Raw genomic sequence first — 23,259 nt, forward strand, 5'->3', positions numbered from 1 at the left:
CAGGTCCGAGCAAAATATTTTCTCATCACTTCAAATCTTATTTATAAAATAAAGCAATTACTTTGTCATGTCCTCTGCTCTTCAAAATATGTTATTTCACATATTCATTCTCACCCACTTTACCTACCCTGTTTTTTCCCCCCATTTCAACAGCCTGTGAGGGTTTCAAAATGAACAAAAAATGTGATTTAATTCCAAAATGTTTTCTTTGATCGAAAGTTCTAAATAATGTATTTCTGCAGTACTCTTAAAGATATTTAAGAAATGTATTCTGGTAAGCAGACGGGCACTCTGTAAGGGAGTGATTAGTTATTCAGTTAGTAACAGAGCACTAATCTTGAAGATAAGAGCACAAAGATCCATAAACCCCCCCCCATTCTGTGTGAAAGGCTGTGAATTTCCTAACATTATAGTTAGAATGCAGCCAGAGTAGGTACTAATTAAAATATTTGCCCAATACTGAATTGATTTGCTCACTGGCTGTATTTCTAGGTCTTCTTGATCAAAATCTGGATAATTTATACTGCCAGAGTAAAGTAAAAATGCAAGCAAAACTAAATAGTTAAAAAAATTCATGTCTATGTTACTTTTAGTATTTAATTTATTTATATTTATCCTTAATCTCATTAGAAGTGAAAATTTCCGCATACTCTAGTTAAAGAATAAGAAAATAGTGTAGTGTGTGTTCTTTGTACTTTCACACCGTTTTTAAAGGAAAGCTTTATTTGGTCTTGGATGGCACAAGACTAGGAGAGTAATAGTCACTGGTATATGTTTTTCCTCCTGGGTGGTCTAATAATACTGCACGTTTGAAAGCATCATATAATCATTTTCAGGAAAAGAGAATCAGCTTATTAGATTTTATGCTTCAATTATTTTGAAGCTTATTTATTACTCGTCAAATCTAATGCAATCTAAATCTTCCTGTTGTCGATCCAGAAAAGACGCCACTAAAGACAAATTAGGCAAAATAAATACTTTATTGTTTTAATTTTTCTTTTAGAAATCAGTCTTTGTGTGATAATTCAAACATTTACAAGCCTTTTGGCTATTCTCTCAAAGAATATTGTTACTATTTAAACCACTTTTGATTTAAATTTCACACAAAGAAATACAGGAGCTTATAATTATAAATGCTAAAATAATAATTTCAATGACATTTGGTTGTTACTTTCTGTATTTACTTAGCACATACAAAACCAAATAGGAAGCCACCCTCCTTTTTTCCCCACCATGAAAACAATACAGTTATTGCTGGTTAAAAGTGAGTTAAAAGCCATCCATCATGAGTAAAAGAAGTCTAAATTACTTCAATTTGGAGGAAAAAAAAAAAAAACTAACCCCCAGCTTATTCATTTCCATCCATTCAAGTCACGTGTCCCATTATTTTGGCAATACTCCACTATTTAGTCTAAAAGTAAAAGAAGGAATCTCTCCTTACTATAAAGAAGTTAAGACAATGCAAAAAAAAAAAAAAAAAAAGTACATAGTGTTTAATGTAATGCACATTTCCAAAAGAAAAATACTAAATAAACGATAATAAAATTACAATTGTCTTGGGTAAAGTAACAATGTTTACAGTGTAAGAACATTAAGTAGTTGTAGATCTCCTTGTACAAGTCTATCCTACTGCTATTAGTAACCTCCTCAAGAATTAAGAGCAATTTTTTACAACAGAACAATTTTTCTTCTTGGAAGTGACACTAACTAACAGCAGTGGAGGGAAAATCATTGGTTGTTTCAAGCTCTCAAAAATGAATCAGTTATTGCACAGTAAATACCTCACAGAGGTCAGTGTTTTAAGAGGCTAGTCTAAAAGAATATGTTATTTATAAGTTGGTTAGATCTAGAAGTTTTCAAGTTTTAAAATTAATTCTACAGAGGGAATCAACTGGAAAGTACTGACATACAAAATAAATATTAGACTTCTCAAATGACTACAGTTTAGGGGGAAAAAAATGAAGCCAGCAAAGTGCCTAAGTTTCTATGTGTGTTTTTTAAAATGATAAAAGATAGGCAAAGAGGAAGAGAACACTGCACACCGGTTACAGTAGCCCAGCTAGCAGCAAGTTATCCTCTGAAGCACAAATACCTCCACCAGTGTGTATCATTCACTACTCCGGGATCATTCAGCTAAGAGTATCCGTGCAACCTTAAATAAAGGGAAGAGAAGGGAACATTAACCACATGTCAGTGGCTATTAGTCAGATTTTCTTTGTAATGGGAATGAAAAGTCTGTGTGCGTGTGTATTAGATTCTCCTGTGATCTGCATACATCTTCTTTAATGCCTTAAAATGAATTCCTTAATTCTCTTATCATGTATCTCAAAAATGTTAGTAGTTTATGACATAATTTATCGAAGTATGTTTTGATATTCTATAGCTAACATTATACATTCTTTAATAACTTTTAAGAATGATTTCTGGGGCCGGGCGGTGGCGTGCCTGATTGAGTGCACGTGTTACAATGTGCAAGTCAAAAGTTAACTCATCACGTGTGATGGAAACAATGCATTGTAAAGTACTAATTTACACTTGGCTAAATAAAGACGTTCAGAAAAAATTACCTCTAAGTTCCATTTAATGACTGTCTTGTTTAGAATTAGATGCTTTACTTGAAGATACTGCTGCCAAAAGTCCACTTACAATTTCCCGTCTGATTTCCCCAACAATAGACTCTTTAATCTAGAATGAAAAGAAAGAAAGCAAAGAACTTAACATATGGCAATCACTGTTGTTGCCTGTCTTCAGAAAAACTAGTAGGATTTAATTCTACGGAATCCCTGGCAACACCAGGCAGTGTTTTCACCTTTTGATTCATTGCTCATGGAAAAAAAAAAACAAAACTCACAGTTCTTAATTTGATAGCATTAGGAATTTTTATTTTCTAGATTAAAAACTTCTACAGGGGACAAGGAGGCAGCTTAGCCTGTTAAAGCACACAGCTATCATGTGAAGATCCTCAAGTCTGCAGGTTTAATACCCTGAATCACTTTATGCTGTGGGTCTGAGCAGTGCTCTAGTCAGTTTCCTTGAGTAAGTCAGTCTTTCAAAAATACTTCTATCATGTAATTTGCTTTATAACATTAAAAACCTGGTAGAGATAATGAAATGCAAGGCTCTTTTTTAAAAATACAAGACTTTTATGTCTTTGATAGGCCTACCCTTTCTGTGGCAACAGATATTCAGTGTCCTCATGAGAAAACCTGCCAGTGACAGAAAGCTATATAGGTATTTTGCCTACGAATATCAAATGAAAGTAGATATTTTTTTAAAAAATCATATATTGTTTCAACTTAACATGCACATCATAAGTGAAAAGAGTGAGTGGTCCCTATTACAATATATTTAAAACATGAAGAACATCCTCTTAAGTAATCATCAATTGTAAAGAAACATATATATATATTTAAAGTTGTGTGGGATATCTGCCAGGTGCTTGATTCTTTCACTTCCGCTATGGACAGACATCTCATATTACATCGGAAAACGCAAACAAATCTAGGAGCAGTGGCAATTCCATCACGATGCCCTCCTCCAGATGTCCACACACTGTGCAGGCCTATCCACATCTGTTCTTTCTTATGATATAGCTTCACATACTAATAACCCTTTGTGAGTGCTTTATATGTGTACTTCCAGAAATAAATTGGTAATGCCTTCCCAAATTAGCACTTCATATACTCTCAAGAAGCTTTTAGAAATTCTACATCCCTACAACTTCCTGTTAGTCTGATCTACTTCCTAAAATATATTTTTTTATATTTATTTTTATTTATTTATTCCCTTTTGTTGCCCTTGTTGTTTTATTGTTGTAGTTATTATTGTTGTCATTGTTGTTGGATAGGACAGAGAAAAATGGAGAGGGGAGGGGGAGGACAGAGAGAGGGAGAGAAAGATAGACACCTGCAGACCTGCTTCACTGCCTGTGAAGCGACTCCCCTGCAGGTGGGGAGCCAGGGCTTGAACCAGGATCCTTATGCCGGTCCTTGTGCTTAGCGCCACCTGCACTTAACCCACTGCGCTACAGCCCGACTCCCCCTACCCCCTAAAATATTCTTAAGTACATCCTGAACGCATCTCAGTTGAAGTCTTCAGAAAATAACTCTACAGTAATCTGCCAGGAAAAAGTGGTACATGATACATGAACTTATACATAAGTATTCAAAAGAAAGAATGCTCTTTAATGACTGTATTGAAATACTAAATTTTGTGACTCATCATTCTAAAAATATACTAGCCAGGAGTCGAGCAGTAGTGCAGCAGGTTAAGCACAGGTGGCATAATGTGCAAGGACCGGCGTAAGGATCCCAGTTCGAGCCCCCGGCTCCCCATCTGCAGGGGAGTCACTTCACAGAAGGTGAAGCAGGTCTACAGGTGTCTATCTTTCTTTCCCCTTCTGTCTTTCCCTCCTCTCTCCATTTCTCTCTGTCCTATCCAACAATGATGACATCAGTAACAACAACAATAATAACTACAACAATAAAACAACAAGGGCAAAAAAGGGAAAATACATAAATACATATTAAAAAAAATACTAGCCAAAAGTTGTTCTTCACACACCAAAAATGTATGGCACCGTTTCTGAGGAGTACACACATTAGTGGAGTGAGAGTTAAAAGTCCTGGGGGCCGGCTGATGGTGCACCTGGTTAAGTGCATGTATTACCATGCACAAGGACTCAGGTTCAAGCCCCTTGTCCTCACTTGCAGGGGGGAAAGCTTCAGTAGCCTTGAAGCAGTGTTTCAGGTGCTTCTCTTTCTCTCTCTCTCTCTCCCTCTCTACCCCTCCCCTCTCCATTTCTTTCTGTTCTATCAAATGAAATAAAGTTTTTTTAAAAAAGGAATTTAAGTTACCAAAAAAAAAAAGTCTCTTTCTACCAAGGGTGTCATAATCTAGAAGACCAAATAATAATGCTATCATATAGTGTAAAAATTACTAATTCATTAGTGACATGAGAAAAGATTGCACTTCAAAAATTGGGGGCTACTCATGGAAAAAAGGAGTGAAAAACAGTAAATCATCAAAGCACAGCAGACTTCATAATAAAAAAAAGTAACTCCAATTTCAGATGGTTGGGGAATACAGAAAAACTATAGCAGCAAGAACTGGGTAAAGAGAAGCGGTAACGAGCTGAATGGACCGAAGTAGCTCCTCACAGGAGCAGAAAGAAATCTGACGAATTCTGAACTTGTGGGGAAGGAACAGGCCTTATTCCTGAGTGAATCCTGACATAAACCAAGCACTCCACAGACCCTGTCTGCCAGTCTGCCGGCGCCTGGCCCTTGAGGGGTGTGTCATTACTTGCTTTTTGTTTTTTGTTCTTTTTGTTGTTGTTGTTGCTGGAGCTTGAAGCTTCCAGCCATATTTTTCAAATAGGAAGAGAGACAAGTGAAGAGAGGGGAAGACACATGGTAGCACCTTCCCTAGCCAGGTAGAGGGCAGGCTCTAAGCTGGGTCCCCTGCATGGCCAAGCGGGCCCTCTCTCCAGTGAGCTACCTTGCTGGGCCTGCTCTTGTTTTTAGCCTCTCTTCCACGCTGCATCTACTTAGTAACCTTTTCCTTTAACCCACAGGCAGGTGGGGGAAGTGCTCAATGCTGGTGTGAGACAGTGAGAAGGCATCAATATCAAACACAAACAGAAAGTGAAAGCAGAAAAGCAAACAGGCTGTGTAAATGACAAAGTGACTTGAATACATTATCCACGAGGTGAATGCTTGGATAAATAAATTCATTCTCAAGTTTCTTAGGTTGCAGACAAGTTGAAAGAATCAGGACTGAGAAAACCCTATTGGGAGGGATCTTCCTGAGTATAAAGTAAAAAAAAAGTCATACAAGATAAAGACAAAACTTTCACTGGCCATATAAGCAGACTGGCTTCACATCTGACGTGTGAGGTGACATCCACGTAACCTTATCTATTCTTCTGGAAGTCTGTATGATATAGCAAGTGACCGCTGACAGCAGTTCTGGTAAGAAGTCAGGCAAGTTGTGCTACAGACCAAATGGCATGTTTCAAGGATGTCGGGTGAACTGGGTGAACTGCCTGCCACACTGATATTAAAAGGTGGGAGCGTGAGAGAGTTCACCCAGCAGAATGCACGGTTTTTGGCATGTCTGAAGCCCCTGACCCCACATGCATGGTGCCTGGGAGGTTCATGAACAATGAAATGGTACTGTGGTATCTATCCTTTGCAATCCCTTCCCTTTCTGAATTTAAAAGGGAAAAAAAATATTACAAGAAGAAGCCAGACGATGATGCACCTGGTTAAGCACACACATTACAGTGCACAAGGACCTGGGTTCAAGCCCCTGGTTTCCTCCTGCAGGGGGAAAGCTTCACAAGTGGTGAAGCAGGACTGCAGATGTCTGTCTCTTTCCCTCTCTATCTTCCCCATCACCTCTCAATTTCTCTCTGTCTCTATCCAATAATTAAAGAAAATTACCAGGAGTAAGTTTTTGTAGGCACAGAGCCTGAGTAAACAAAGATTCTTTTATTTATTTATTTATTTATTCCCTTTTGTCACCCTTGTTGTTTTATTATTGTTGTGATTGATGTCATCGTTGTTGGATAGGACAGAGAGAAATGGAGAGAGGAGGGAAGACAGAGAGGGGGAGAGAAAGATAGACACCTGCAGACCTGCTTCATCGCTTGTGAAGCGACTCCCCTGCAGGTGGGGACAAAGATTCTCAAAGGCACAGATCAAGGGTAGGAACTTAACAAACAAAAACATAAAGATCCTGAGATTCAGTATCAGCTGCCTAGATGACTTCCACTAGTTATAACAGTACAATGAACAGCCTTGAGAAATTCCATAAGAATCTATCTGTGTTTCCCTGAACTGCCAGTCCCTGAGGAGATCATTCCCTCCACTCCCAAAAATATTCAAGGTCACCAAAGTATCCAAACCAAAAAGCAACTCCTCATGTGCTCTATTCTTACCTTTAGGTTCCTGACTATTCAAATAATTTGTACTGCTTTATATCTTAATGTTTTTCAAGCCAACAAGTTCCAGATGCTGCCATGACACCAATCTCACTTCCCTGGGCAGACGACTTCACCAATGTGTCCTAGAGCTCCACCTCCCCAGATCCCTGCCCCACTAGGGAAAGACAGAAACAGGCTGGGAGTATGGATCGACCTGCCAACGCCCATGTTCAGCAGGGAAGCAATTACAGAACTCAGACCTTCCACCTTCTGCATCCCATAATGATCCTGGGTCCATGCTCCCAGAGGGATAAAGAACAGGGAAGCTTTCAAGGGAGGGAATGGGATATGGAACTCTGGTGGTGGGAACTGTGTGAAATTGTACTCCTCTTATCCTATGGTCTTGTTGATATTTTTTATTTTATAAATAAGTAACAGTTAAAAAATTCCAGAAATGCTCAAGAGATTGGAAACCTGACTATTCCACCAAACAATATTACTTTCCCATTCAAAAAAGGTTTATGTTTACTTTGATGTCTAATTCTGTTAAACTTGCTATATGGCACACATTCATTCCACTAAGTAATCTTTTTACCTACTTTTAAAGTAACTGTCAATGGTTTAAGGCCACTAATTACAAACATATGCACAGACGACCTGGTAAGCCCCAAGAGGATACTTTTTCTCATGATAACATAAACAATCTGTACAGAAAAGCAGTACTTCTAATCTGACAAAAACTTAACTATTGAATGAAGCTGTTCAATATTTGTCACTCTCTATTCTATCGTATTAACACATTATAAATGTTGAAAGGATTCTTTAAAAAAAAAAATCCACCAATTGTGAAATGATGGAAACAAAAGCCTGAGAGACATAATTGTCTTCATGCACCCACTAGTGAGTGCAGTAAGGAGACTTCTCTGACAGTGTCTGCCAAACACACTTAAGTCTCACCTGCAAAACCGTTCAGTTCAAGATTAAATCTCGCCTCCCTGAATAGGAGCTTTGTCAGTGGGCCTAGAGGCCCAGAACTGACTGGGAAGGCAGAATCTAATTTTCTTGATAGTTTATACCACCATAAGCTTTAAAAGACGGAATCGAGTAGCATACAGGGTTAAAGGAATAAAGACTAGTCTGAACTCTGAAATGTTTTGTAAAGGAATTTTAAGAGAACACCACCGCAGTTGAGCCGTGATGATAGAAATTTACATGCATACACACTTGTCATCACCGTGGACTTCACCACACTGGGTCAACGTCTCCAGACAGAGAGAGACAAAGGGAGAGAGGAAAGAAAACCCAGCACTGAAGCTTCCCACAGTGTGGTGGAGATCAGGTTCACATCTGGGTCAAAAACATAGAAAATGAAGCGTGAGCTCAACTTTTTTTGGCGCCACACATAGAAAAAGTCCTATCTTGTATGGTATTAAATATGAGCACGTGTCTAAAGTGTTTTTAAAAGCTGACTGCCTTCAGTACATTTATGCCTTTCTTGACATATATATATATATATATATATATATATATATTTTTTCCCCCCCATTGGTAACAAGCCCTTCTTTGTAGACAGTAAAAGGGTAAATATTAATCCCAAATTCCTCCAAATTCTTCAAATTCTACATCAGGGAGATTTTACCTAGTGGGTTTAATAATAAATTCTATCTAACATTCTTCACACACTTGCCTTGTACGGCAATTATCGCTGTCTTAAATTGTTAAAGTGCATCTTATCTAGATTGGAGGTTCTTCTGAAGGTTCTTAGTCTTCAGGACTAAGGTGGTCTGTCAGGAACTATGACTTCCACGCCATGTTCTAGCAACAAAGAATCAGTTGTCTAGTTTAGGAATTCTTTGCTCCTAGGAAATCACTTACTGGTCCCCCCCACCTGGAGGGGGAAAGCTTCACGAAGCTTTGGTGAAGCAATGTGGCAGGTGTCCCTCTGTCTCTCTCCCTCTCCCACCCCTTTCCCTATCAATTTTTGGCTACCTAATAAATAAAAGATAGCTAAAAATTTTTTTAAATGCATACACACATATATCCTTCTTACTACTTTATCCTAATTTCAAAAATAGTTATCTTACTACTTTTTTCAATTATCCTTAGACCCCCTAGCTATTATTAACATTTCTAAATTTGTGGTGGTCCTTTTAATATCCTAGAGCTATGGTTAAATGTTTCAAGCTGTATCAAATATAAATACTGCTATTTTTCAACAACTTATAAAGCTTCCACATTTCTCCTCCCACTAACTCCAATCAAATGCTTTATTAAAACTACAGCACACTCTCCTAGATCAACAAACATATAATAGTAGCTGTTAGTACTGGGAGAAATCTAAACTGTAATTCTTCACTGTACCAGCAAGAAAACAAGGTCTCGAGTTGTCACATGTGTATTTATTTTGAACTCTTCCAATTCTTTCCTCACCAAAGTGAATATAGAGAACTGCAATTACCTCATACTAGAATATAAAATTTACAATAGTGCCTTCAGACTGCACCTCAATAAACATGAACTCTACTGATGGCTAGCTGGCTTAAAAACCTCTCAGGCTGGGTGCACTTAGTAAAGCACACACAATATCATGTGCAAGGATCTGGATTCAAGTCAAGGTCTCCACCTGCATAATAGGAAGCTTGACGATTGGTGGGACAGAGCTCCAGGTCTCTCTTTCCCTCCCAACCACCACCACCACCACCACCACCCGCTCGGGCTAGCCAAGATGGCTGTGCCCATGGGAGAATAGGACAGGCTGCTGTGGACCCTGCTGTGGGTTCAAGCCCCTGATCCCCACCTGTAGGAGAACCTTCATGAGTGGTGAAGCAGGGTTGCAGGTGTCTCTGTCTCTTTCTCTCTCTTTTTAAAAATATTTATTTTTTTATTTATTCCCTTTAGTTGCCCTATCTCTTTCTCTCTTTCTCTCCCCCTCTGCTCTCAATTTCTCTTCGTCTAGTCAATAACAAGAAAAAAATATATATGTATATATATATTTAAAAAAGAGAAATACACGCATGCATTCACATACGTAAGTATGTACTGTTATTGCTTTTCCAGGGGATGTGTAGCAGTGGAAGTGCTGATAACTTGTCATGTCCTTCTCCCTTTACTCACCTCCCGTATAACCTGCTGCAGCTCGTCCTGCTCTACGTCTCCATGCATTTCATCAGCCGCCGGCACTGACGGTACTTTGCCGTGTCCTTCTTCCACTTCAGATTTAGGGCCCACAGCCTTTACGGCTTCTTCAGCAGCTCCGACTTCCTCACAACTTTCCACATCTGGAGGCGTCTGAACAGAGCCTGTTCGAGAAGGGGCAGTTGGTGTGAGGGCGACCGATGCTCGGAATACCTTCTTCCTCGGTATCGGATGGGTCTTGGATTTGCGGGCTGAGTCACTAGAAGATACTCCGGTTCTTTTATTAGCATGAGAGGGACTAGAACATACAGATGATGACTCTGACGTTGCTTGGGAGAAAACAGATTCTGAGCTTTCTCCGGGAGGGATTTCAAATCCCATTTCTCCAAGTCCCAGGCCCAATTCAGACTTCAAATATGACTGTTCCCGCATAAGCTCAGTGACCTGGAGATGTAAAAAAAAAAAAAAAATTAATTTTTCTTTCTCCAAATTAAGAATGGCAGCTAAAAAGATTAAAGTCCCCTATGTGACTACTGCCAAAATTATTCAATTTTCAAGGCCATGATGATAGCACATTCATTAAATAGTCATTTCATTTCCAAAATCAGCCAAGAAAAAAACTAAATTCATATTAAAATCGAGTCATAAAATGCATAACTGAATATTAAGTCGGATGTGATATTACTTGCCACCACCAGAGATGCCCAAATTTCTTATACCCGAGATCAATTAGTAAAGCACAAACTAGTTAATCATACTGCTTTTGCCCCAAATAAATCCATTTACCTAAGGTGCAATAAAAACCAGACTTTTGTTCACAAACTCGACACAGACCCATAGACTTGTAATCAGACTGTGAAAGCACATTTCCCCGGGGCTATAAAGTAAGTATTTCTTATGACGTATCATTTCTACGAGGACATAAGGATAAGCTCCTGCAATTATGCTGGCTTCCTAGTGGCTTAAAATGGCAGTGGGCTTTCAGAAAGGGCAAACTCATTTCTCATCAATTTAACTTTTGAACTCTATATTTAAACTACACCACCCAACTTGCTCCTGTGAGTTATTTTCTGTTCTAGGAGTCCCCTTGTATCTGCAGCTCCCTATCTGTGGTTTCAGTGACCCAGCCAATAGTGGTCTGAATGTATTTGCTACAGAAAGATACTTTGAGAAAACACAGCCACACTGATCCTAATACAGAATTTATTGTAGCAATTGCCCAGTGTACTTATTAGCTATTGATGCTGATTTTTTTTTATTGTATCTCATTAAAAATCAAACTTTAACAAAACTACGTATATTCAGGAAAAACACTATAGGTGAGGTCTTTAACTGGAGGTATCAGAAGATAACCTCCACAGAGAAGAAATAAATACATTCTTTCCCCAATGACTTCAAAGGAAAGAGGCTTACAGGTTCCATGACATTCAAGGGAGAAGGACATGACAAGTTATCAGCACTTCCACTGCTACACATCCCCTGGAAAAGCAATAACAGTACATACTTACGTATGTGAATGCATGCGTGTATTTCTCTTTTTTAAATATATATATATACATATATATTTTTTTCTTGTTATTGACTAGACGAAGAGAAATTGAGAGCAGAGGGGGAGAGAAAGAGAGAAAGCGATAGGGCAACTAAAGGGAATAAATAAAAAAATAAATATTTTTAAAAAGAGAGAGAAAGAGACAGAGACACCTGCAACCCTGCTTCACCACTCATGAAGGTTCTCCTACAGGCGGGGACCAGGGGCTTGAACCTGGGTCCTCGTGCACTGTAATGTGTGCACTCAACCAGGTGCGCCACCACCCGGCCCCCATATGTGTATTTTCAAATTGTGTTTTATTATAAAACGACTAGGCTAATTCTTGCCTCCAGTATTCCTTTATGTCACAAACATAACTTTCAATGGTCACAGAATCCTACAAAATGTGCTGTTGCCATCGAACGTGCAAAGGATGTAGTGTTTCTCGGCTGTCACCAACACAAATTTCTCAAAATGAATCAAAACCTTTAACTAAAAAAAAAAAAAAAAAAAAGATATTTTAAAAATTATACAGGCTACTCTTACCCTAAGGTCTACAAATATGTATAAACAAGCTTTTTTTTAGGGCGCTTTTTTTTTTTTTTCCCCAGTGAAGAGAATGAAACCATGAGCCGCTAACACAGATGACGCCTCGCAACCACCTCACAAGCCCCATTTTTACTTTCTAGCTCGAGAGAGACTAAAGCCAGGCTCCACTATCCTGGGAACCTGTCTCTGCTGGTCTCTTCTGTGGTATCAAGGCTACAACCCAGGGGTTCATGCCTGGGAAGCATGCAGTCTATCTGATGCACCGCCTCTCAGGCCACACACACACATCCTTATTTCATGATTCTGCTTCCTCTGTGTCCATATAAATGTGTCTGTACTAATTAATTTTAGCAAAATAAAGTATGTTGCTCAACTTACAACCACAACAACAAAAAAAGCTAGAACTTCAACATTTAAAAACAATATATTCTACAACTACGAAGACTATAAGACTACTACTCAAGTAAAAAATTCCTGAGAAGTAATATTTAAAGCATAAAAATGATACAAAATCAAAAGAAAAAGGCTGGGCGGTGGAAGACTTGGTTGAGCACACACATTACCATGCACAAGGGCGTGGGTTCAAGCCCCTGGTCCCCACTTGCAAGGGGGAAGCTTCAAAAGTGGTGAAACACAAGCAGGGCTGCAGGTGTTTCTCTCTCTCTCTCTCCCTACCCTCTTTTCTTTTTCTCAATCTCTCTCTGTCCTATCAAATAAAAAATAGCAACTAAATGTATAAAAAGGAAGAAGTGTTTCTTTGCATTCTACTGGCTGGCCATATGTATGTTTTCTGTCTTTACGAATATGTCATCTGATTCCTTAAAAACCATTATGTAGGGAGTCGGGCGGTAGCACAGTGGATTAAGCACACGTGGCGCAAAGCGCAAGGACCGGTGTTAAGGATCCGGGTGCAAGCCCCCGACTCCCCACCTGCAGGGGAGTCACTTCACAGGCGGTGAAGCAGGTCTGCAGGTGTCTTTCTTTCCCCCCTTCTCTCCATTTCTCTCTCTCCTATCCAACATAGCGACATCAATAACAATAACAATAATAACTACAGTAATAAAACAACAAGGGCAACAAAAGGGAATAAATATTTTTTTAAAAAAACCCATTATGTAAAAAGAATCCAAAATAAAGGAAAAATTTAAAGGGAACGGCTAGTTAGTCACAGACAAGAAATTTAAAAACAAAGAAAATATTTATGCTCTCTGTAGTTAGTTACGGACAGTAATTGAAGTCTAGTTATCCATGTTAACCCACTACCAGTTTTCCTTAAAAAGTAAATAAATAAATTTATCTTTTTATTGTGCTCTGTTAAAAATTATGAAAAACAATTTTCAAGGTATTTTTAAATATACTGGGCACTTAAGACACTTGTCACAAAGTACACAGGCAACTGACTTGTGGGAAGGGCTCCTGAGCATTCTGTAGAAGTCTACTGCCATTAAGACAGGTGCTTTAAAATTAAGAGGTATGTCCTAAATTAAACAGAACTGAGTGTATCCTCGGTAGAAACTATGAAAACCCCCCAAAGAAATATACCATAAGTGAGGAGTGGAAGGGAGAAGGTGTGCGTGCCCGCAGCTGTTCCTCCAGCCCTAGCAGACGCTCTTCCAGCTGCAGTTCCAGATCCTGAAGTTCCATTCGGACTGAATTTCTCAAACTCTGCAGCTGATTAACTTCATACCTAGGTATGATGAAATGCAAAATAAATGCTTAGGGGGGGGAATAAAAGTCTGGGGAGACCTAACAATAAAACTCTCACCAAGTACTGAATTTCATCTTCTTTTTTTTTTTAATTTTTTTAAATATTTATTTAATTTATTTATTCCCTTTTGTTGCCCTTGTTGTTTTATTGTTGTAGTTATTATTGTTGTTGTCATTGTTGGATAGGACAGAGAGAAATGGAGAGAGGAGGGGAAGACAGAGAGGGGGAGAGAAAGATAGACACCTGCAGACCTGCTTCACCACCTGTGAAGCGACTCCCCTGCAGGTGGGGAGCCGGGGTTCGAACCGGGATCCTTATGCCGGTCCTTGTGCTTTGCGCCACCTGCGCTTAACCCGCTGCGCTACAGCCCGACTCCCTGAATTTCATGTTCTATACATTAGTACAATGACAACGATAGCTGGGTCTAACTAATCAGGATAATTAGTCTTTCTTCCTCTATGTCCTCTCACAAGTATTCCTAATCCTGAAAAACAGAAACAAACAAAAAAAATTAAACACACTCACACATACAGTGTAAGCACTATCTTCCTTAATACAATGAAGGTAAAAGCAAGTTCACTTAGTAACTAACACTGTTGCCTTTGTTTCTCTTCACATCTGACAGTTTCCAGGGTCCGGAAAGGCAGAATTGTAAGCTGGCTTTTATAAAATGGATACTTTTTTTCGAATAGAAAAATGCTTTTTCTGTGAAAATTAGATGAAATGAACTTGTACCTCTCCTCCTCAGTCATGTGATGGTAGGCCATGGTTTGCTGGCGCAGCACTGCCAATTCCAAATCCATCATTTGTGTTCTGAACAGACTCAGGTTCCGCCTCATTACGTGGAGCTCCTGAAAAGTATTCTAAAATTCAAAAATTAAAAGGAAATTATACTTCCAAATCACAAAAATTATTTTGTAATGCAAACGTATATCTAAGTGACAACTTACTTCATAAAGAGGTAGAACAGACGATTTCTGAGGACTGTAGGGAGCAGCTATGTGTCCAGGTCCTCCCATCATAGGGTACTTCAAAAGAGTTAAAGCATGATTAAAATTCAGTGTTAAAGTGGCTGGTTTCCAAATCATCTACGGTGTTAAAAAGAGCATTAAAAAGGGGAGAATTTAGGGACTACAAGCCCCTTTTTCCCTCCCCCCTCAACAGACTTGATTGTCCTAAGCAAGAACCAAAGAAAGAAATCCGAATGCTACCTTTAATCCCATGTCTCTGGTATATGTGAACACATTTAGAATGAGAAAAAGGCAAAGGGACAGGAGTTCACATCTGTGCCACACCAGACCTTCCCCGTTTCCCTTAAGAAAGCAGGAAAATAGACCTACTAGCTTTTTCCAAAAATGGAGACCCCCAAATCTCGTCTGCTACATTCTGCCTTTTTAAATAATCAGGTTCCTGACTATTTAACAATTTGTTCTGTTTTATATTTATTTAGTTAATTTATTTAGTCCCAGGGTTATCGCTGGGACTTCATGCCTGCACTATGAATCCACTGCTCCTAGAGACCATTTTTCCCACTTTGTTGCCCTTATTGTTGTGCTTGTTGTAGCTGTTATTGTTATTGTTGTCATAGCTGTTGTTGTTGGGTAGGACAGAGAGGAATCAAGAGAGGGCGGAGAGACAGAAAGGAGGCGAGAAAGATAAGACACTTGCAAACCTGCTTCACTGCCTGTGAAGCAACCTCCCTGCAGGTGGAGAGCTGGGGGCTCGAACCAGGATCCTTACACTGGACCTTGTGCTTTGCACCATATGTGCTTACCCTGCTGCACTACCGCCCAGCCCCCTGCTTTATATCTTTTAAAGCTTTTTTTCAGCCACCAAGCTGTAGATGCTACCATGACACCAACCTCACCAATGTGTCCTGGAACCCCACCTTTCCAGATCCCTGCTCTACTAGGGAAAGAGAGAGACAGGCTGGGAGTATGGATCAACCTGCCAATGCCCATGTTCAGCGGGGAAGCAATTACAGAAGCCAGACCTTCCACCTTCTGCACCTCATAATGATCCTGGATCCATGCTCCCAGAGGGTTAAAGAATAGGAAAACTTTCAAGGGAGGGGATGGGAGATCTGGTGGTGGGAACTGTGTGAAACTGTACCCCTCTTATCCTATGGTCTTGTCAACACTTCCACTTTATAAATAAAAAATAAACCAACAGAAGAAAGCAGGGAACACATACACACACACACACACACACACACACACACACACACACACACTCACTCTTCAAACATTTAGAAGCAAGATAAAATGTCACTCTGAAGCAAAAAACTACTGGTCTGGCTGAGAGTCTATCATGACAAGAGGCAAACAGTATGACACTCATTCTTAAAAAGACTGCTTATCTCATTACCTTAGGCAGTGAAGGAAAAACTATAAAAGGGATATAAAAAAAGAGGGGGAAAAGCCAGCTTTAAAGTGTTCTCACAGTGAAATGAAGAAAACAAGGTCAGGTCATGGGACATGTGATTGAACACACGTTACTATGCATAAGGACCAGGGTTTGAGCCCCTGGTCCCCACCAGTGGGGGGGGGGGGAGGGGAGCTTCACGAGTGTGATGCAAGTCTGTAGGTGTTGTCTTTATCTCCCACTCCACTCGCAATTTCTCTCCTGCCAACCAAATAAAAGGCAAAAAAAAAAAAAAAAAAAAAGACCAACAGAAGCAGTGGCTTCATCACAGTTACCAAACCCCAGTGATAACCCAAGTGGCAATTACAAAAAAAAAGAAAAAAGAAAAAGAAGAGGTTTAAATAAATGATTATAGCACTAGGACAGAACAGATGCTTTTAGTGAAAACAAAAATCCAACCTAGGTGTTTTGCACCAAAGTAAAAGACTCTGGGGTGGGAGTGGAGGGTTCAGGTCCTGGACCATGATGGCAGAGGAGGACCTAGCGGGGGGGCTGAATTGTTATGTGGAAAACTGAGAAATGTTACACACGTACTAACTATTGTATTTTACTGTGCTAAGACAAAGACCACACTTACAGTTAAATTTGCACTTTTACCTGATTACCGTTTGGGGGTAGCTGCAGTCTTGGAACCCAACGGCAGCAGACCATTTCTGGGCCACGAGAGCAGCAGCAGGATTCAGTAGGTGGAGGGGAAAGCTTAGTCAGAGAGCTACGGATGTGACCAGGAGGAGACGGTGCCAGAGACCAGGAGGAGGCAAACTCAGAAAAGAGGTGGTGAGTACTGTCAAACAGCAGAGAGAAGGAGAGTTCCTTGAGAAGAAGACTTCTACATCAGGTGACAAATTGGCTAAGACAAAGGAAAAAGGGGGGGGGGAGCTGAAGGAAGGACATCTAGCCAACAAAAGTTTATCCAGAAGGGAGGGAAAAGCACAGGCAGAGAAATTAACTTTGTTCTGGGTTAGTGACGGCGTCTCCCCCTCAGAGATGAGGGAAGTGTGAAGCAGGAGAGGTAGCAGTTGAGTTTAGGCAGGTAAGAAAACAAAGCTGAGGGGACTCATGTCTTCCAGGTCTTGGGTTCTCGGTAAATTCAAAGATACTCAAGGTCAAAAACAAAAATCCGTAAAGATACACTTTCTTGCCTACCTGTGAAAGACTCTGCAGGGAGTTCCTAATGTCGTGTAGTACTCTTCGTAACTGCATTTCGATGGCAGAAGGGGGGTTCACAGGACACGCTCGGTAAGGGTAGGCGGCGTGTCTGTGCGAGAAGGGACAGCCTAGGGGGGAGGAGAGGGCACCGCAGGCCATGTTGGGGGCCATGTTGGCGGCCATGTTGGGGGCCATGTTGGCGGCCATGTTGGGGGCCATGTTGGCGGCCATGTTGGGGACGCTGTGAGTGCTCAGCGTCCTCGTGTGCTCACACCAGGGCCTTTCCTGCCACTCAGAGGGGACCGAGTGCAGCGAGCAGGTGGAGCGCGACCTGGGCGCCGGGGCCAGCAGCGAGCAGGCTCTCCAGTGAGAGCACTCCTCCGGCGGGCGCGCCTCACTCTGACAGGAAGCTTCTTTTTCCACAGATGCCGGAGAGATGAAAATGGTCGATTTCACCAGAGACTGACCGTCCTGCCCGATCACCTGGGTCTCCGACTGCCGCTCCTCTTCGGGTGTGAACTTGTAGGTGAAGGAGGGAGGGCTGCATCTGGTCTCTTTGCCCGGAGACAGCCGGACGTTGACGGAGGAGACGACCCGCACGGGGCTCAGTAAGGTGGTCGGCAGAGACTGAGACCTCCTCAGAGGGTAGCCCGCTTTCGCGAAGAAGTACCTCTGTTTTAAGAGATCTTTGGACCTGATGAGGCTGCGGCCGACTCTGGGACCGGACAGGCCGCAGTCCTTCCTCTGAGCTCTCCGCAAGGCCGTGCTGACTTTGTCGGCAGAGGAGAAGGAGGAGGGCGGCCCCGCGGCCACCTCAGCGGCCTCCTCAGCGCATTCCATGGAAGCCGCCGACTTAAGGATATGGTGGGTGGTGTACTGAGCAAACTCGCATTCGCTGCTTCGCTCCGCGTCGCTTTCAGCACTGGCTTCCCTCAGCAGGTCCGCGGGCTTCCCTCCCGCCATTTCGGCGACGTGCCCCGCCGCACTGCCGGCCCAGGGTGGCTGTTGTGCTTCCTCGCCAGTCTGGCCCCGGGAGAGATCCTGGTTACCTGACCTGCTTCTGTCGGCGAAGGGCGCGGCCTTCTCTCCGCCCTGCTGCACAGGCACCAGAGACTCCTCCTCCGATTCGTCAAAATACAGCTGGTCTTGCGGTGCTGCTGGGGTGCCAAGGTTTTCTCCGAATGAAGTAACTGTTACCTCACTGTCACAGCTGTCAGCGCTACTCCCCATGGCCTGCAAGGACTCGTGGACCTGCGTGAGGAGGAGTGACGGACAAACAGGGCCTCAGCAGGCACCTCAGCAGGCACCTCACCCGCAAGCGACTTCAGGGTCTCCCACCTCATGCTGCTCGAGACCCTTAACTGCTCTCTCTCAGCCTCTGTTTCTCAGAAAGATTGTACCAAAGCTTTTACTATTTTCCTTAAATTTATTTTTTTATCATCCATCTCCCTTTCACACAACATGATATGGACTTGGAGGGGAAAAAAAAATAAAAAACAGGCAAAAGTTTCTTTCCTTTCTTCCCCAGAGGTAGAAACTCACTCATCATTCTCTTTATCATTACTGCTCTTCTTCTCTCAGAGGAGATGATCATTTTTTTGTTGTTGTTGTTTTCCCAAAGCTGACCCCTACAACGTGCACTCTTTATGGCCTCCTAAGGTTTACAGTATGTCTTTGGTTTCAGCTCAATATTTTCTTTTTTTAAAATATATTTTTTATATTTATTTATTCACTTTTGTTGCCCTTGTTGTTCTATTGCTGTTATTGATGTCGTTGTTGTTGGACAGGACAGAGAGAAATGGAGAGAGGAGGGGAAGACAGGTAGGGGGAGAGAAAGACAGACACCTGCAGACCTGCTTCACCACCTGTGAAGCGACTCCCCTGCAGGTGGGGAGCCGGGGGTTTGAACCGGGATCTTTACACCGGTCCTTGTGTTTCATGCCACATGCACTTAATCCGCTGCGCCACCACTTGACTCCCTCATCTCAACATTTTCTGCATTAAAGCCCTGCTCTTAAGTCTCCTCCACTAGCCACACAACTCCATGCTAAGCCATCCCCAGGTGGTAAAAACAAACGCATTGATCACTTTCACTTTATCAGATGCACTTCACGTGCATTCGTATGTTTTCATTTAGACACTTGTGAACAGTCAACACTCACACCGTCAGCTCTTCTTTTTCACTTTGACTCTTCAGATGTGATTGTCAGCACGTGTGGCAGACCTACTCACTGAGCTCTTCGGTTCCTCAATTCTCATCTTTCCACCCTTAGGGTCACTCACAGCTTTCCTTTACGAAGTCTCTACCTTCTACTTTTCCTGCTTACACAACTGTTATTTCTAGTCTCCTTAGTCACTTTTTTTTTTTGTGCATCTCTAAAATCCTCTCTCTGTCTTTCACTGAGACTTGGAGCCTATACAACTCCACTGCTCGCTCCTCCCTCCCTCCCTTTCTTTTCTTCTTTATAGAGACAGAAAGAAGGACAAAGCCATGGGAAGCATTGTTCTGCCACTCCTGAAGCTTCCCTCCTGATTCAGTTGGGACTCAGGCTTGACTCTAGGTCCTCAAGCATGGTAACAAGATGTGGTCTCTACAGGTGCACCACTGCCTGGCCCCTTAAATGCTATTTTCTTTTTTTTTTTTTTTTTAATTAATTTTAATTATCTTTATTTGTTGGATAGAGACAGAGTGAAATTGGGAGGGGAGGGGAAGACAGAGAGGGAGAGACAGCCCTGTTTCACCACTTGCAAAGCTTTCCCCCTGCAGATGGGGACCGGGGGCTCAAACCCGGGTCCTCGTGCACTGTAGCATGTGCGCTTGACCAGGTGTGCTACCACCTGGTCCCTAAATGCTATTTCCTAAAAGCTCTTTTTTTTGTGAGTTCTTCGGCTTTTCTTTAGAATTTGTTTCTGTATGTACTAAGATGCTTTTCGTGTACCTTTCTCGCATACTTCATTCGCAGACTGCAAGCCTCTTGGAGATGCAGACATGCCTACCTTCTGAGCCAGCTGGCACACGGACATAGAAATCCCGTGATTCAGCCAGTTAGGGATCCACACTTAATGCCCGTGATAAACAATCATAAAATGCTGAAGCTTAATGACAGTAAAAAGTAAAGAAGTCGGTGGTTAGAAAAACCTAATGATCACTGGCTTAAACATCAAGCCTTCGGTGTGAAATCTGCGATTCTGGTCAAGTCAGAGAGCTGGGTCATAACTGGAATGCACACCTGGTCCAGGCCCATGCCCTGACCCCACAGGAGAGGAGTTTCAGTGCTTTGGTGTCTCTCTCTATCTGTGTGAGAAAGGAGCCCAGAGCAGTGAGCAAAGTCCTGGGTTTCATACAGCTCCGATTATACTAGAACAATTTACCTGTAGATGATTAAGTGGGAGGCAGTCTGTTGAATCTTCAGCAAAACCGCTGCTATCAGAATGTTGACTTGCAGTACGTAAGAGGTGATCTACCAAAAAAAAAAAAAGTGGTTCTATACAACTGCCGCTATAACTTCAATGATAACAAGATTTATTACATATGTGATTCTAGGCATTTATTTATGTTTTCAAGTATGTTATGAGCTGTGCAAAACTGAGGCTTCATAACACAGAATTCAATTTCAAACAAATTGTGAAAGCAGCCTACCAGAAATTCCATGTGTAGTTTTTAATTAAGCTTTATAATAAATCTTGGTAAGTCCAAGAATTTACTAACATTCTGAAATAAACATGAAAGTCACAAAGCCTATCATTTTTACCATGTAAAGATATTTAGATGACACATGGAATTGAAAGAGAATGCAAAAACTTCTGGCATCTTCATAGTAAGAAATTAAGAATACACTTTAGGCCCATAAATTAAGTTACTTGCTTTCAAGGGTACTTAATATCTCTGATATTTCAAGGTGACGCTAACATTTCTTTTTCTTTGGGCAATCAGGATTATTATTACTGTAGCTCAGTGTCTGTAAGACCACTTCACCTTCCCAGTGGTTTTCGTCTCCATTTTTGTTAGACTGAGAGAAACACACAAGGAAAGGCAGAGACAAAGGAATAGAGAGAAACACCTGCAACCCAGCTTCAGCACTTGTGAAACTCCTCTTCTCCCTCACAGGCGGAGAACAGGTTGACTCAGGCCCTCAACTAGGCGGTCACGACTTGGACCTGATGCAAACATTCTTGAGTTTTTATAAAACAGTAATTTTGGGAGTTGGCGGTAGTGCAGCGGGTTAAGTGCAGGTGGCGCAACGCGCAGGGACCGATGTAAGGATCCCGGTTCGAGCCCCCCGGCTCCCCACCTGCAGGGGTGTCACTTCACAGGCGGTGAAGCAGATCTGCAGGTGTCTTTCTCTCCCTTTCTCTATCTTCCCCTCCTCTCTCCATTTCTCTCTGTCCTATCCAACAACGGCAACAACAATAACTATAACAATAAAACAACAAGGGCAACAAAAGGGAAGAAATATTAAAAAAAGTTAATTTAAAAAAATAAAACAGTAATTTTACGATGTTGCATGAAACTCAGCTAGGTTCCACTGGTACCTAATAAAATCTTACTAAAAACCCATTTATTTTCTTGCCTCGAAACCAACTGACTTAAAAAATAAATCCACTGAAGGCAGAGATGACGATACATACATATGCACTCCAAGTAGCCAAGGGGGAAAGATGTCACAATGATTGAATTTACTAAGGAAGGTTCACAAGGACAGTGTACTTCTGTACAACTTCCAAAGCAGCTTCAATACAACAGAGCCATTTTTGTCTCCTTAAAACTTGACAAATTCTGCAGTATTATTTCAAAATTAGCAGAGCAGCATAACAAAACATGAGGAATCAATGCATATTCTTGATAAACCTAGGTAAAGTGCAATAGCCATGAAACTCAAATGCTATCTAAGTACTGATTATATATTATATTAATTGAGAAAATAACTTTATTTTTTTCTGGTCCACAGCATTGTTGCAGCGGCTCAATGCTTGATGGTTATTCCCCCCCCCACCCCCCCCCCGGTCTTTCTTTTTGATAGAAAGTGAGTTGAGAGACAGAGAGAGAGAGAGAGACTTACTCCACTGCTTATAAAGTTTCCCTGCTCCAGGCAGGGATGGGGGGGCTTGAAACCCCCAAACACTTGATTCAGGTGTTTGGTAATATGTGCACTAACTGAGTGAGCCACCACCTGGCCCCAATAATTACTATCTTATCTTGGCAGTTATCACTGTATTTTGTGTCTGCATGGCTTTAAAAAGAAAAACCAGACTGTGAGTTTCCTGAAGACAGGACTTCTATTCATTCTTCTTCCTATCCTAGGACCTAGAACAAGCTAACCATTAAACATGTTTGCTGAATGAGTCAAATGTAACTATTTCACTAAGGCAACAGTATTAAGTAAGTCCTTTAAAGATTTCTAAAGTAAAAGAGCCCATCTGGTTGGGCATTTGCCAGAGTCCAAGGAAGCTGACATGACTGACTTTATCCGAGTGTTTATGCTAAGGTTTATATTATCTACAAGGGTGAGTAATCTGGGCCAATGTCAACTGTCTGTGTGAGTCCTGTCTGCATTTATTCAGGTTAAAGTGGACTTCAGACGGCGTAGATCTCAGAGCAGGTGCCGTGAGCAGTGGAAGGCAGGCCTGGGCTGGAATTCCTGCTTTATCACTTTTTAAAGGATAACTTTTCTCCCCCAGAAAGAGACCGTCTGTCCCTATCTCACAGTCCACTTTAGGAACTAAATACAATGTAGGTGAAATTCTTCTTTAAACTATCCATCATAACCTAGGCTCCTAAATTAAGTCAGACATTTTGGTCTCAGACAAAACATACAAACAAGCAAGCAAACCAAGGAG

At 41.4% G+C, this 23,259-nt stretch overlaps 1 protein-coding gene across 4 annotated transcripts in view; it reads right to left on the reverse strand.

Annotated features, from left to right (window-relative positions):
* Positions 1-961: 961 nt before the first annotated feature.
* The window catches only part of ITPRID2 (ITPR interacting domain containing 2), a 43,335-nt gene continuing 21,037 nt past the window's right edge, over positions 962-23,259 (reverse strand). The window contains exons 10-18 of one of the 4 annotated variants that reach the window (XM_060177619.1): positions 20,794-20,882; positions 17,419-18,672; positions 14,799-14,876; positions 14,584-14,711; positions 13,683-13,827; positions 11,477-11,542; positions 10,043-10,507; positions 2,568-2,685; positions 962-2,152 (exon numbers count right to left, since the gene is read on the reverse strand). In XM_060177619.1, the coding sequence (XP_060033602.1) occupies positions 2,581-2,685; positions 10,043-10,507; positions 11,477-11,542; positions 13,683-13,827; positions 14,584-14,711; positions 14,799-14,876; positions 17,419-18,672; positions 20,794-20,882 (2,330 nt within the window). In that variant the 3' untranslated portion in view covers positions 962-2,152; positions 2,568-2,580. Of the gene's footprint in view, positions 2,686-10,042; positions 10,508-11,476; positions 11,543-13,682; positions 13,828-14,583; positions 14,712-14,798; positions 14,877-17,418; positions 18,673-20,793; positions 20,883-23,259 lie in introns of all 4 variants that reach the window. The other 3 variants (XM_060177621.1, XM_060177618.1, XM_060177620.1) reach the window with 3 other exon arrangements.

The sequence above is a fragment of the Erinaceus europaeus genome, chromosome 18, assembly GCF_950295315.1.
Source record: "Erinaceus europaeus chromosome 18, mEriEur2.1, whole genome shotgun sequence".
NCBI lineage: Eukaryota > Metazoa > Chordata > Mammalia > Eulipotyphla > Erinaceidae > Erinaceus > Erinaceus europaeus.